We start from the raw sequence: 16,325 nt of genomic DNA on the forward strand, positions 1-16,325 counted from the left end.
ACAAGTACTCCTGTTCTTCTTTATACTGGTAAGTGTTGTTAATTACATTTTCATCACCCTATAAGAGTCCAAGGCACTCTGATGTTATGGGGATGCATGGCAGTATAAAACTCGAGGATAGATTGGATTATCAGGTAAACTATCAAAGACTTAGCTATATGATTTCATGAGGTAATAATACATAACTAAATCTCAGTGAACCATCTTGAATACATATACCCTAAAGAACTGGAAGTTTAATGCTCACTCCCATCAGAGAGATTGGATGCAAAGCCATAAGTTTAAGAACATCTTTCTTTATTATAGAAGAAGTTGGATTCCATGGGTTCCAAGCGACGAAGGGCTACTTCTCCTTCCAGCAGCATCAGTGGAGGAGATTTTGATGATGGTCACCATTCAACAAATATACCAGGCCCAAGCCGGAAAAGAAGGAGACTTTCAAATCTCCCAACTGTAGATCCTGTAAGTACCATTGTAATATATACCCATTCTGTGTTATTGCATAAATCCAAATGTGAAATACCTTTTGAAATCGCTTTAAGCAAACATTTGCAAAAATATATATATATATGTATATATATTTAGTGAGAATATTTAAGATAAGGGTACAACGTAGTGTTCTATGGATGTTTTCTGGAGTTGCAAAGTCTTCTTCCAGGCTTCCCCCATGGGACCGTGTTCTACATTTGTAGGGAACCCCGAGGAATAGCTTCTGTTTCCTTTGCTATATGGTGCACTTTCCTGGCCTGAGCTCTAATTTTGAATGATGTGGGCAAGTTACGACTTCCTCCTGAGACCAGCAGCACTGATTCTACACTGGCTGTAGAGCAGGGATATCAAACTCATTCTGTGGAGATGTCTGAGTTACATTTTTAATTATGGTGTGTGGGCTGGGGCATAAATTTGGACTACATATCTCCTTCAGTCCATTAGTTCTCCCACTGATGTCAATACAAGATTTGTACAAAGTGCAAAAGGTAGAATATTGCCTTTCCGTGTAGTACCTAAAGTTCTATTATTTGTTCAGTACCTTATTCATCCCTGGCCCATGAAAATATGCTCTTCTTTAGGATCATCCCAATTGATGTCCTTTTTCTCTTCCTTACTCATTCTCCTTTAGCTGCTTTTCTTTTTTCTTCACTGTCTTTGTATTTCTCGTCTTATCTTCCCATTGCATCTGCTTCCTTGTAGCAGTTCCTGATTTCTATACCTTATGGCTTTCACTTCCTCCCCATCCTCCTTCCATCTGCTAAAATGATTAGCAAAGAAATAGTAAATGCTGACATTTGAAGTGCCATCCTTAGGCATTAGTTAGCCTAAGAGAGATTAACTGTGAAACATTGGAGTCCACATTTCCTTATTTATTGTTTTTGGTGTCTTCTTGAGTCTGTAGTCAACACTGTGTTGGTTTATATTTGGGAAGTTTCCTTTGCAACCACAAGGGCTAGAAAACTCCCTTTAATAAAGAAAAAACACACAAATCTGGGTATGCCATAGTACTATATTAATACATCAAATGGGCTGGGTGTTTAATACCCTACTATAGAGCAACTTATGGTGTGACACTCCTCTCCCCCCATCTTCCTACTCTAACCAAGGCTTGGGCATAAATCCACACCCCTGAGAGACATAGCTATGATGACCTAAGCCCTTGTGCAGACAGAATTCTTCCATTGGCCTAACTACTGTTTCTCGGGGAAGTGGATTACCTACGTTGACAGGAGAACCACTCCTGTTGGCATAGGTAGTGTCTAAAGTGCAGACATACCTTACATTTGTCGCCTCCTTAACATTTCCATTGTTTTACTGGATTGTTCTTGCCTTTTAGATTGCTGTGTGCCATGAACTGTACAACACAATCAGAGATTACAAAGATGAACAGGGCAGGCTCTTATGTGAGCTTTTCATTAGGGCACCAAAACGAAGGTGAGGAGATGGCTTTGATTGGTAACAATCTTAGGTATGAGAGCTAGTCCTGGAACAAATGGATTTTGAGAAATAGCTCATCTGTGTGAAAGTTGCAAAACTTGTGCATTAAATATGCAACAAGCTTGCATTAATCTTTTGATCTTTATATTTGATAGTATGCCCCTTTGAACAACTGTGACACAGGTGCCTGTGTTCAGGCAGAAAAGTAAATGTTTGGTTTGATATGAAACCTAGAATATAAAGCCTTCCTGATATTGAGATCTGTTTGACTGTAAAATTGTCTCCAAAGGTGGAGGAGTAAAATACTAAAAATATATCCTAGGGAACAATCCATAACTGACTTTTGGGAATGGAGTAGGTGAAGTGATAGACTATTTCTGTCTGTAATTTTTTTATAGATTTAAGATAAATTTTACAATACACCTCTACCTCAATATAACGCTGTCCTCAGGAGCCAAAAAATTTTACCGCGTTATAGGTGAAACCGCGTTATATTGAACTTGCTTTGATCCACTGGAGTGCGCAGCCCTCCCCCCTGGAGCACTGCTTCACCGCGTTATATCCGAATTCGTGTTATATCGGGTCGCGTTATATCGAGGTAGCGGTGTATGTGCTAATTCATTTATATTAAGGTTGTTTGTAAATTTGAGCTATTGAAGTTGTAGCAAAAACATACAAGAAACATTTCTGAATTAGTCTTAAATTTGTGCAAAGTTAAATACTGTAGGGTTCGCTTTCAGTGCTCAAACTCTAATGTCTTTACTTATTGTTACAACAGAAATCAGCCAGACTACTATGAAGTGGTTTCTCAGCCTATTGATTTAATGAAAATCCAACAGAAACTAAAAATGGAGGAGTATGATGATGTGAACCTACTGACTGCTGACTTTCAGCTACTATTTAACAATGCAAAGGCTTACTATAAGGTGAGGAAGCTTCATTTAAAGGCCCAAATTCATATATTCTGACAATAGCAGGTCTGTGTGCTTTTAGAAGATACAGCCAGTTTCATATGTAAGAGACCATTATGGTAATGTACATCTGTTCCAGTACTACAGTGGTTCCAAAACTTTTCTGGAGTGTGGACCAGATCTTAATACAGAGATTACTTCATATGCCTCCCCCTCTCTCTTTCCTAATCATGTAGCATCCCTGCTCAACTACAGCAATTTCTTCCATGGAAAAATATTAGGAAAGTATGTCTTTTTAGGTGTCTCATGTGATGTGTGTTTTCCTTTGGGAAAAACATTGAAGAAAAGAGCAAAAGTAGTGGGATGATTTCATCTCTCACTTCCATCAATTCTTTCTCTCAGCTGGAAACAAGCAGGAGAGCTAAGATCACTGGTAAACAAGTGGTTTGCTAACCATCAGTGGTGTGCAGGACACTCATTTGGAATCTCTGAAGTATTATACTCTGTTTAAAAAAACAATAGTTATGCACTTATATAAATCAGAAGTGATCGAAGCTCACTTTGAATGCTGGGGGCGGGGAGAGGGCGAGTATCAGGGCAGAATAGGGAAGGTTGGGGTGTCTTTTTCTGGGAGTAGCTTCTTCTGGCCTAATCACCCTGGTTCCTACGTGCTCCTTGGCTGAGACTCAGTCAGAGGTTGCTTGTGTCAGGGGCAGGGCTCAGTCAGAGACAGCTCAAGCCGAGGCTCAGGGTTAGAGAGCTGAGTGTGACGGGGGGGGGGGGGGGGGGGACGACGACGACTGAGGACATAGATCAGCACTAGCTCCCTTCACCCTGCCCCGGTATGAATGGATCACTTTAGATGTTAATGGGTTTTATTAAGGTTATCTTTAAATCATTTTGTTAGCATCTTTCCTAAAATTTAATGAAAAAGTAAAAAGTGTGTTTCAGAATCTTAAAAAATAAAATGTTTTCCTGTATTTCTTGCATTGAAAGTATCAATATCTTGTGGCAGAGATGGGATAAAATAAATCCAAAACTTTAGGTAATTTACCCTAGATTAGCAGTAATGTCCTTAAGTGTGGTGGAGGCTATATATTTTAATTCATAATACCATTCCTGACATCACTGTGTTGAAGAATTACACAGCCAGTAATTGCTGTGTTTTTTATTATTTAATATATTTCACTTCAGAATGCTCCGAATTTTAAGAAAGCAATAATGTTGTGCTGTTTGGTTCATTCTCACAGCCAGATTCTCCTGAATATAAAGCTGCCTGCAAACTTTGGGATTTGTATATGCGCACAAAGAATGAGTTTGTTCAAAAAGGTGATGCTGAGGAGGAGGAGGAAGAGGATGAAGGGCATGACAATCAAGGGGCAATGTCTGAAGTAGTAAGTAGGAAGCATTGCATTTATAGTTTGCTTGTGAAATTAAGAGGTGTGTGAAAACTGGGCTTTCAAAATAAGGTTAACCTCAATTTATGGAGGGACATCGGTCGATGTGTGGTTATTAAACTGGTTATGGGACATGTGTACATATAAATTAAGTCACTAGATTATGTTCTGATATACTGTTTAAGGGTTCTTACACATACATAGGAAATGGTAATGGTTTCAGTACTCTCTATGTAAGTATTTATACCTTTGCATATGTTTGTGCATATATTAGTGAATTCTTAAGAAATAAATATTTAGGAGATGATCAGTGATAAAACCACTGTATATGTGGTTCTATTTTAGTCAAAGTTTATAATAAATATGACCTCTGTAACTTGCATGATCTGAGGCCAAGTGCAAGAAAACCTGGGTCCCCATGAGAACACTTTCAGATGAGACACCCGAATGGTCAACACCATGGTGTTATTCTCAGACTTGTTGTACTTTGTAATGCCTTAAACCAGGGAGTTAGGCTAGAGCTACCCCTGCAAATCTCAGCTAGTACTGCATGACATTACAATGCATATTTTTATTTAACTCTGAAAAACGGATCTGTGCATGAAATGTGTATGTGACATTCAGACTTATTCACGTGCCTTACTAAATGCATAACCATAGTACTATGTCTTGAAAAGTTGCACACATCTTTATAGCTGCTGTTTTCATCTTCTTTTCCTTGAAAAAGAATGTTTATACATTTACACTGAAATATTTTACAGGGGCCATTAGAAGCTTTTATAAAATTGAAATCTTTCTCATCAAAGCTTTTTGTAACTTCATTTCCTGTACCAGTCTTCTCCAAGCTACTTGAAAGAGATTCTTGAACAGCTGCTTGAAGCTGTAGCCATAGCCACCAACCCATCAGGACGTCTCATAAGTGAGCTGTTTCAGAAGCTTCCCTCTAAAGTGGTGAGTAGTGAAATGAAGTCATTTGTGTTCTATGTTTGGTATCTGGAAAATGGTATAATTGATACTGTGGGCTGACTGTGAGACTAACAGTCAAGTGAACAAAAATAAATAAAAATACTTTACGCACTACCAAGTCATAATATTTTGCTTTTCAGTGGAAATTGCCCCCTTACGCCTCTTTACTGAAGAAGCCATTATCAGTTTAATCAGATAATGTACAATAACATTTTAACACTGAGAGCAAACTATGAGGGGTGTGTATAATGTCTAATAGCTATCAATGTTAAAACGTTGTTACACATTATCAGATAAAGGTCATGTTATAAAATCATTGCTTCTTTCTGAGGAAATAATCTTTTTACTATTCTAACTTTTGTTTTGAAGTCATTTACAGCTCAATTCAGAGTGAGTGTAACTCCACTTAGTTTGAATTTCATCTTAGTGTAAGGGGTCTACTCTGTGAATGAGATCATTAGCTCATTTGGTGAATCTATATAAATAAACCCTTTCAAATGTTGTTAATAAGCGATATTAGTTATGTGAGCAATGTATATCTTAATGATATGGAGAAAGTAAACAATTTTGGTTAAGAGAATAAACCTTAATCAATACTGAATTTGTACATAATCTTTCAGCTGTTTTGTGGTGGTAATCTGTCTTCTCAACTGCCTTTGGTAATAGGCCATCAAATATAAGTGTTTATTTAATACTGATTTTTATTAAGTGTTTCCCTTGTGAATTATGTGTGTCAGTGTACAACCATAGATGTATCATTTTTTGTTTTCTAGCAATATCCTGACTATTATGCAATAATTAAGGAGCCCATAGATCTTAAGACTATTGCCCAGAGGATACAGGTACAGTATGATCATGTTAATGAGCTGTATATTGTAATTTTCAAAAAATAAGCTTTTTAAAGTTTAGAGGCAAAAGTTTATGTAGATCAGTAGTAAGTGTAATTTTTGCCAATAAATTAAGAAACTGAAAACTATACTGCTCTGAGGTTCAATCAATCAATCCTGGACTAGTATGCCAAAAGTGGTCACAGTTTAAGGTTCAGTGTCTTAAACCACTAGTAGTTGATATGAATGAAATGCCAGTTACCGTGAGTTCTTGGCCATGTACTAGTATAAAGTAGTAATTTCTGGCCAGGGCAAATTGAGATATTTAAGTTTAGATTAGTGTCATTCTCATTACCATCTTGCTTTCTCCCACTCATCCTTTCCTATTCTTATTTGGTTTTAGCTAGCTGTTATCCTGAACTCCTAGAGCTAGAAATTGGTGATCCATACTACCTTATTCAAATCTAATTTTTAAAATGAAGTATTAGTCTCTAATTCCAGAATTTTGTGAAATACCGACTGAACTTGAAGTGGAGGATAGAGATGAGTTAAAATGGTAATCCAAATGATGTGTTTTAAAGTATGCTTAAAATAATTTTGGAGTCAGTGCATTGTTCATTTAGTTTGTCGGATCTGTCACTGACCGAGAAAATAACTTTTATATTTGTATCTCCTTTATGATTTTCTTTTCTTTTTTTCCCCAATGAATTTTTCAAGTTTGTTTATATGCTGCATAAAGAAATGTCTTTATTCGGTGTGAACTACCTTTTACTTTCCAGTGTTTTGCATTTTCTTTCTTCATGTGACAGGATAAAAAGGATCAGTTATTATCTAAAGAGTAAATGCTCTGTTTTTTGTTCTGCAGAATGGAAGTTATAAAAGCATTCATGCAATGGCCAAGGATATAGAACTTTTAGCAAAGAATGCCAAAACCTATAATGAGCCTGGATCTCAAGTATTCAAGGTAATTTTCAGATCAATTTTTTTGACGATTAAGTCAGGGTTCAATCTTTTTATTATGTTACATATTTTTAAATTATTAAAATGGTATTTTGTGTGTTATAAGGTTCTAAAGCATTTCTAATTTATCTGGAAATACTAAAAAGGATATTGTTGACTAACTTCTATGCCTTTTATTGTTAGTAACTCCCTCTTAGAAGTTTGAACGCATATTCTTTCCCTGTTGACTGTTCTTTTCTCTTTTGCCAACTATAAATTTCTCCCTTCCAATTTTATTTCAAACAGGACATTAATCAGCCTGGTTTCTTATAGGAATAAAGGATGGCTCGCTGGCTATTAGGTTAGAAATGCCTAGAATTCCTGGCATTACAGATTCAAATCATGGCACTTGACTGTCTGTTCATTATCACAGAACATTTGAATTCTGTGCAGTTTAGTGTAGGGAGGTCTGCGGTATAAAGCCTGAAAGAATGGAGATCCTGCCTCTTTTGCATGGATATTAAAGATCCTATTCCATCTTTTGTAAGAGTATGCGTGCATCATATGGCCAAAACTCACTCTTATCTCTTCCTCACCACTTCCTTTTCTCTCTCAATTGACCAGCATGCTGTGAGCATATTTTCTACCTACCTACCTTCCTGTACCTAAAAGTGAATGAATTTCAGTGGTGAAGTGATTCCTGCATATCTTTAACTTTTGGGATGAAGTGCACTACATTTATGTAACATTCTAAGGGTAAAATCTATTGTTATAAGAGTAGAGGTGGATGGAATGCTAAGGCAGGCTAGCTATGACACCAATCATTTTCCAGTGGAGAGAAGAAAAACAAACCCACTCATTCTAATGTATTGTTGATTGTGTGTGTGTGTGTGTGTGTGCGCGCGTGTAAGTCATGAATTTTTTTTTTTAAGGATGTTGCAAAGAAGTGCCACAGACACTAGCCACTGTTTTATTCCCTTTTATTTAACCATTGAAAGTCTCCTTTCAAGTTAGATTTTGCTACAGACTTCTGACACTGGGCAAAGTCGCTCTCTATCAAGAAAATATGTAACCCTAACTTTTGTTCTTTTCACACTATTTTAAATCTGTATAGTTATATCTATAAAATTAGAGTAAATCCTTGACTCAGTTTCATTTTTCTAAAATGGAGTATTCTTATTTCAATTAACAGGATGCAAATGCTATTAAAAAAATATTTAATATGAAAAAAGCTGAAATTGAACATAATGAACTGGCCAAGTCAAGTCTTCGAATCAGGTACTGCAAGTAAAAAAAAATAAAAAATAAATGCTGTTTGAGGTCTGGTTTATATTTACTGATATTTAGTTTCTTAATTTTGCCCCCCAAAAAACAAAAAACAGATAAAATTAACTTGCTTGTTGTTGCTTTAAATCTTAAAAACCACTGAAGTAAATTTTTTAAGGTAACTGCTGAAATATACTGCGTAGGTGATATATTCCTACTTTTAAGATATATTTGGCACTGAAATATAGAGGGCCTGTAGGAGCCTCTAAAGCTAAAGTTTCAGCCAGCTTCTATTCTATGTGTTTAACGGTAGAAACAGAAAAGCTGGAACAAGGAGCAGAGGCTCAGATCCTCAAAGATATTTAGGTATCTGACTCCCACTGAGGTCAAATACATTTTGAGGATCTAGGTGAGAGTGCCCTTCTTCATAAGAGTTGCTGGATGGCTAAGGGCCTCTGATGTATCCTGGAGGCCTGCAAAGAATTAGGGGGACCAAGGATTCATTTTTTGCATGAGCCCAAAATATTTATTGGAAGGGAGCAGGGAAACAGCCCAAAATTTATTCATTCAGATGCCCAGCAATCATTTGGAGGAAAGCCCAGGATTTAGTAACACTCTTTGTATGTGAAAATCTATTTTAATTGTAATAAGGGGCAGAATTGAGTGTGGGTAGGGACAAAATTGACTTGTTGGTGATGGAGTGAAGTTTTGGAAATGTAAATTTAAATGGATATGGCTTGTGGGAGAGGGGGTAGTGCAGGTATTTGTCATTTGGGCTATAGGGTTGGTCTTGAACAAACAGGTGTTGAGAGTTTTTTTTTCTCTTCAGGCCCTGTTATTTCCTTCCTGAAATCACATTAATTGGAAAAAGCTTTTTCCTCCTGCACAAATCCTCACTCTTCAAAATATCAATGTGGACATTTTATGCACATTTCTTATCTCAAACTATATCTAGACAGATCCAGATCTCTCATACGTTTCACTTGATCTCATTGGCACTTCTCAAAGCTGGTATTAAATACTTGCCAGGGTGAATTATATTCTTTATCAGAAAAGCTAAGTAACATCTTCCAAATGAGCACATGAATTAACCTCCTTGGCAGAAAGGGAACTTCTTTAGGCTACATCTACACTACAGGGGGGAGTCGATTTAAGATACGCAAATTCAGCTACGTGAATAGCGTAGCTGAATTCGACGTATCGCAGCCGACTTACCCCGCTGTGAGGACGGCGGCAAAATCGACCTCTGCGGCTTTCTGTCGACGGCGCTTACTCCCACCTCCGCTGGTGGAGTAAGAGCGTCGATTCGGGGATCGATTGTTGCGTCCCAACGGGACGCGATAAATCGATCCCCGAGAGGTCGATTTCTACCCGCCGATTCAGGCGGGTAGTGTAGACCCAGCCTTAGATGTTTTGCAAAGGACCTACTTGGAGTATGTATCCTTTTCAGAAATAAATCTCTCCTCTTCTGAAGCTGTTTTTGTGATTAGGATAGAGAACTCCACAAACATCCTTACATTAAAGGCATTACAGTTAACTTAAATGTTTGTCTTAAAATGTTTTACCGTCTGTTACAAATAACACCTAAGATTAGTGTAAATTAAAGAGATTAGAAAACTATACACTTTTTACCATTTACTTGGTGCTTTTGACAATACTTTGAGTGTATAGTCAATTTTTACTGTGTCTTCTGTTTAATGAGTCAGTTTCCCATGTTTGCATAAATCTTTCATATAGCAACAGCAGGGAGGAAAAACTTCACAAAACAAGAAAATGTGATGTAAAATCACAAAAATTGGCAGAGGTGTTCATGTGCAGGAGTAATTCTTGAAACTTTTTTAAACATTTCTTTAAAAAATGGACTCAATTACAATTTGATGGTGTCCTCTCTAAAGTCTACTATAGCTCATTTAGGCCCTGACACTGCAAACACCTAGCATGTGTGTAGTTCCACTGAGGTCAGTAGGTCTACATCTATGCTTAAGGATTTTCAGGATCAGGGCCTAAATGGTGACTCGCTCACTTCATTAGGAGTAAAGGGGGAATCAGGACCTTGCAAGGTTGGGTACTGTACTTAATTTTGAGGCTGTGACTGCTCGTATCTTAACAGTAACACTTTTGTGCGAAGACAGCTGACAAATAATTATATTAGTATTTGTTAGTTGAATTCCTCTCTCTCGTACTGCCAACCCCTTCTCTATCCCTTAGTTATCTTATTCTGTAAGGTTCTTTTAATATTTTACCTTGTTTGTGAAACGTTTATGTAGTTGTGTAGGGCCACAAGTTGCCTTGTCCACAATAATTTGACAGCTCTCATCTTGAGTTTTATATCTTTTAAAAAATTCTTTTTAAAAACTTTTTTGCCTCAAGCAGGCAAAAAAAAAAAAAAAAAAAACAACCACCCCACTCTTAAACAAAAATAAAATTCCCCAGACACCTCATAGTCAATTTGAAGAAGAGAAAAGCTTAATTTAAAAAAAAAAATCCTTCCTTCTGCCCTGAAGACTGCTATTGGCTGCTGTCAAGCACAAACCTGTTGTTTCAGATCCCTTTTAATTTATTAAACTCCAGATGGTCATCTAGTTTTTTTTTTTTAAATACATGACTTCTTAATTCTTCCACCTCATCTGGGAGTCCTTCACGTATACACTATTTTTAGCAAAATACCTCCTTAAATTATTCTAGCCTATTTTTCCTCTTAATTTTAAAAAGCTTAACTTTATAATAACTCTTTGCTAATTTAAATACTCTAATCATCATGTCAAGAATAATCCCAATTTTGTGATTCTAACAAGATGCACATCCTTCTTTCCATTCACCATCATAAATTGCCCCTTTGCAGTGCACTTTTCTGTCTTTCTTCAGATAATATGACCAATGTACAACAGTGTCCACAACACAATTTAATATGCCTTAAGTGATAACACAATATGCTTGGCTTTGTATTGTTAACCTCTCAATTTTTAGCAATATCCTGTTAGCCATCTTTATTGCTGCAGTATGCAGGACTGAAATTTAAATAATAGTTCTATCAATATTGCTAGAACCTTTTCTTTTACCTTTATAAACAAATTCAGCATCATTTACATTATGATTAACTTGGGTATTATTTATGTCTAAGTGTATCACTTTAGCAACATAACATTTTTTGTTCCTTCTCTGAGCTCTTTTCAAGATTACTTTGTGAAAGAGCTACATTCTAGTTACATCTCTTCTTGGGTCTAAGGCAAGTTTCTCTTTTTCTCCCTTTCTCTGGGTTGTTTCTTCTTCTTAAAGGACTCCATCAAATTTGGCTGCTTCCAAACTGACAGGTCCTTCCTCACAGGGTAAAGGCAGTGTTGGTGATGAGAGAAATTCTACTAACAAATATTACCGGTAAGTAAATTGTCTGTTTTGGTGTGGATGCCATCCATTTAGTTTATTTTTTTTTATTTATTTTGGCTGTCTGTCATTTGGAAATATTATAGTCAAAGCTTTTTTTCTGAAATTTGAAGTGTGTTTTTTTTAAAGGAACTCTCAAGCTTAATGACCTAGGTACACAACAATTAAAATATCAGATTTAATAATCCCTCCTTCCCAAATAGCATAGTTTAATAGGTTATTTACTCTAAATTGTTCTTTATTATTTTTAGAGTTTTACTTAAATTTTGTTAAATTTGTATCATAGTTGATTTAACATTTATTTCTTTGGAAATGTTCCAAAGAACAGCATCTTATATTTCATTACAAAACTAGTCATGTTAAAAGTATCAAAGATACCTATTGCAACTCAAAAAATATTTGTGAATAATTTTAAAGTAATTTTTAAAAATGTAAAACTAAAGAACAAGGAAAGGCAAAATGGAGGCGAAAACCCTCAAAGGAAAAAGGATGCATTTGGAATACTGTTCCAGGGGACTCAATCAGTTGTCACAATTATGTGGGGTATTCTGCCCTGTTCATCACTCAAGAGTTCTGTGGCCTAGTATATTAAACACGATCAGTGGCTTCTTGTCACTCCCGCAAAGTAACAAGAAAATCATGCCTTGGTGGGTGCTTTCTAATTGTTCATCTTGAACTGTTTTTCATTATGAATGGTAAATATTAAGAGTAGTGCAGAGGGCATTGAGTAGACTAAGCTTTAACTTCCCTATTGCAGTAGTTCTCCAACTTTTTGACTTGGTGGAGCACTTTATAAAATAGATGATATCATGGGCCACTGTCCTCTGCTAACTTTCCATCTTTTCTTGGGTTAGTCCAGTCCGCTCTTCTGGTGGTGGTTCTGTGGACTGCTAACATGACCTTCATATTCCACCAATTGTCCACAGAACATAACTAAACAGTAGTTTGATGTATACATTGCTTTTCTTTTTACTTTTAAAGTAACAAAAGATCAGTCCAAGGGGATCGTTTATCTGCAATAACCATGGCATTGCAATATGGATCAGAAAGTGATGAGGATGCTGCTTTGGCTGGTAGGAGTTAATACCTCACTTGTACCAATTTTAGTTTATTAAAATTTACGGAATGATTGCGAGATACTGACTTATTCAGATGTCTGTATGATATACTTCCTTTGCTACTTTTCTGGACACTGCTGTTCCCAGATTATTTTTCATAGTTTCACGTGCTGGTCACTGGTTGCTAGAAGTGTAGATGAAATGTGCAGTTGGCAAGTGAAGGAAAGCCAAAATAACTTACATGCTTTGATTTTGATTTTTGTTGCATTGCAGTCCATCAAAGCTTTATACACTGGGAAAACTGTTGCTTGTTTTATATATCGTTGTGTTACATTAGAAAAGACACTGGATACTCTTCTAGTATTGAATAGAGAAAAATAGATTTTTACAAGTTCACAGGTCATCTAACTTTATTCTTAGTAAAATGTTTTATTTTATTTATTAAGTTTTACTGTTGGTCTTAAATACAATGCTTACACAATCTTCTCTTACATATTCTAACTTCTGTCACCAATATAAACACTTGAAATCACAGCTATTCCTTAAAAGGATAGCAAAAGATACTAGGTCTTCTATTAACATAGCCGGGTGGAATTCTTAAGGTTACCTGGAACTTTAGCAGCAGGGCTCTTTGTGTTTGAAGTGATATGATGACAGCTCGCCCATCTCTATATTAGATATTTATACATTTTTTTAAAAATCTACTAATAGTATATAATAAACAATTGCAAAATCTTGCAAATAAGTGAATGTTAACATAAAACATGTAAACGAATGTCTTTAATATAGTTATCCTGTTTACTTTTCTCATAATCAGCCTTTTTTAGCACCTTAACATTAGCATAAAAAAGTTGTACTAAATCCGTGTACAGTGGTCATGACCTTTAAAATATATCTCCCCAAAGAAGGGGATTTTTTTCTTTTTATTACCCTTTTTCCTAATTTTTCTAGTAAACTTCTCAGTACTCTGTTCCAAAACAGTTTCCTCAGTTTTCTTTTGTCTGAGTTTTGTTTTTGTTTGCTATTTAGTTTGGAGGTCCTCTTATTTCATTGTTGTATGGAACACCCAGCATACATATTTACATATAATACATTATTATTCTTTTATTGAGAAATCAAAGGTTTTTTTTTACAAGTCTTTAGACTAGAGAAGGTATCTGGTCAAATGATTGTCAATATCAAAATAATATGAAACTGGGACATACCAGATTAGCTTGTTTTTTCTGACATAATGCAATGGGGTAGATTGATTTCTATCAGTGGTTTATATCAGCAAGCAGGGAACCTTGATATAAATCTATTTTACTGTTCATTTGCATTTGTACTTTTTAATTATTTTGCTGGAGAAGCTGATTCTCAATACTTAGCACTGTATCTATAGATCTTTCTTTAAGCAGTTATATATTCAGCTTCTTAAGTTTTACAGTTTTTTATATTAGACAGTGGTAAATGACCCATTCCTTATTTTCTGATGATTAATTTTTCACTTCTGATTTGTGTCCAGCTGAATTACAATTTCCTTACAAATTCAACTAAAACTGCACAAAAACAATATTTTAAAATGGAGTTTTATTAGTTAAATAAAACTACCTTAAATATGCTGGTTACATAATTTTTTCTTATCAAAACAGGTTTTGCATTTAAAACTAACTGATTTATTAAACAAAAGATTATCTGTAGTTAGTGAATTGAAATGATTGGTTTTTGGCCCCCAGGTCCTTCAAGATTTTAGAACTACCCTGTTTCCCCGAAAATAAGACATCCTCCGAAAATAAGGCCTACTTACAGTTTTGCCTCTCGTTGTAATATAAGGCATCCCCCCGATAATAAGACCTCCCCGATAATAAGGCATCCACCGATAATAAGGCATTTTTCATTTCTGAAAAATAAGACATCCCCTGAAAATAAGACCTAGCGCATCTTTGGGAGCAAAAATTAATATAAGACACTGTCTTATTTTCGGGGAAACAGGGTAATAGATCGCATCTTCTCTCACACCTAATTTTTAATTGTACACTGGAAGAGGAAAACCAAGCTTTCCTGCTTTAACTCCCATTATGTTTCTCAACTTTGAATGAGCTAGTCATTGAACTTCTGAACCAGGTGAATAAACTGAAATGAAAAAAATATTCTCTGCACTTTCAGAAGAGGCTGTTGTTGTCAAAAGCTTGTTTAGCACTTAAACATTGGTTATAGGTGCTTGGCCAGTGATTTCACCAGTTCACTGGTTTAACTTTCTTTAAAACTTCATCAGCAAACATATACTGCTTGAATATCATTTATTTTATATAATTCAAATCAGTTTTAATAAATTACAGTAAGCTTATACCTTAACATAGGTTGTCATCATTTCAACTTTAATTTTAAGTAGGTTTATTTTTAAAAGAAAAATGTATTTAATTTTTTAAAAAATCAATTTTTAATTTTTTTAAAATTCACTGAATTTTATCCACCCTGCAACACAAACATTTTCTAAAATGTTACCAAGAACCTGAAACAGGCCTTTCTCAGAGGCTTTTTATAGCCTTCCAATAAGTAGTTTAGTGTCCTAAGGGAAAGTAGATCTAATTAGTGCTTGGGGTTGTTTTGGTTTTTTATTGTTGTGTCCACACAGTAAGGGTGATCATCTGTCTATAGTAACTCATAGCTTATAGTTGTTTTAGATGGAGAGGCTGGGCTGTTCTTTCTGTCACACTCTGCAGAAGATGCTTAGTGAGAATTTGTCACACAGTCTTTCTTCATCCCCTTCCAAATGTTCTTGCTGAGCATTCACCAGCCAACACAACCTATTTAATTTGCTGACTGGGAAGGGGAAAGAGAAAGGACCACTGTCATTTAAAAAAATGTTTAACAGAACGAACCGTTTTCTATCTGTGCTACAGATAGATAGATTTAAAATTCTTTGGATTTATATTGCTAATTCTTTCATTCACTTTTACCATTTATGTCATTAGTTTACTGAAGCTTTTATCTCTGCTTGGAGAATAAAAATGAACCAGCCTGTTTCACTCTTCACTTTATGCATGGGTGCTATGCACATCAAAATGCAACAGTATCTTGGGTTTAAAACATTGCAGGGTAATTTTTTTGTTTGTTTCAAAAAATGTTTTTATTTTAATTAAAATAAACAAATTAATGGAAACATTATTACTCGTCTTAAGTTTTACAAAAAATTAATTTTACAGAAGCAAATGGTGCGCTTGATTCACTTGACAATGTCCTCTGAATTATTTCCGGTTATTACCCTGGTTATTATTAAAGGGTGGATACTGGAGAGGAGTGTTTTAGTTTTAAAACTTTTAGCTTCACAGGTTAGTGGCATATATATTCATTGTTAGGTCTGTTGCCTTTATTTCTCAAAGGTGGGATAGGGTAGACTGTTTTAGTTGTCTGTTCCAATTTAGTAGTGAGCCTCTCTTTGAAGCCACTGCATATCTTACAGAGGTGCGCCCTCCTACTCTCTTGTGTCTGAGTAGTCTGGGAGTTGTCATGCAGCTGAACACTCCTGCGGACCATCAGTTTCAGATTGGAAAGAAAAGATAACACTAGTGTGTCATGTGAACTGGCTGGCTACTGACTTGTCATTTGTTTAAAGCTGAAACATGGTCAGGCTATGCTGAACCATAATGACAATGTCTGCTGGAAACTTGG

At 35.7% G+C, this 16,325-nt stretch overlaps 1 protein-coding gene across 12 annotated transcripts in view; it reads left to right on the forward strand.

Annotated features, from left to right (window-relative positions):
• PBRM1 (polybromo 1) overlaps positions 1-16,325 on the forward strand; it is a 79,445-nt gene that overhangs the window by 4,761 nt on the left and 58,359 nt on the right. For 10 of the 12 annotated variants that reach the window (XM_054033390.1, XM_054033402.1, XM_054033391.1 and 7 more), the window contains 10 exons: positions 307-462; positions 1,829-1,926; positions 2,708-2,855; positions 4,091-4,234; positions 5,072-5,188; positions 5,977-6,045; positions 6,896-6,994; positions 8,162-8,247; positions 11,512-11,610; positions 12,598-12,689. In XM_054033390.1, the coding sequence (XP_053889365.1) occupies positions 322-462; positions 1,829-1,926; positions 2,708-2,855; positions 4,091-4,234; positions 5,072-5,188; positions 5,977-6,045; positions 6,896-6,994; positions 8,162-8,247; positions 11,512-11,610; positions 12,598-12,689 (1,093 nt within the window). In that variant the 5' untranslated portion in view covers positions 307-321. The remainder of the gene's footprint in view (positions 1-306; positions 463-1,828; positions 1,927-2,707; positions 2,856-4,090; positions 4,235-5,071; positions 5,189-5,976; positions 6,046-6,895; positions 6,995-8,161; positions 8,248-11,511; positions 11,611-12,597; positions 12,690-16,325) is intronic. The other 2 variants (XM_054033393.1, XM_054033392.1) reach the window with 1 other exon arrangement.

This window comes from Malaclemys terrapin, chromosome 7, assembly GCF_027887155.1.
Source record: "Malaclemys terrapin pileata isolate rMalTer1 chromosome 7, rMalTer1.hap1, whole genome shotgun sequence".
NCBI lineage: Eukaryota > Metazoa > Chordata > Testudines > Emydidae > Malaclemys > Malaclemys terrapin.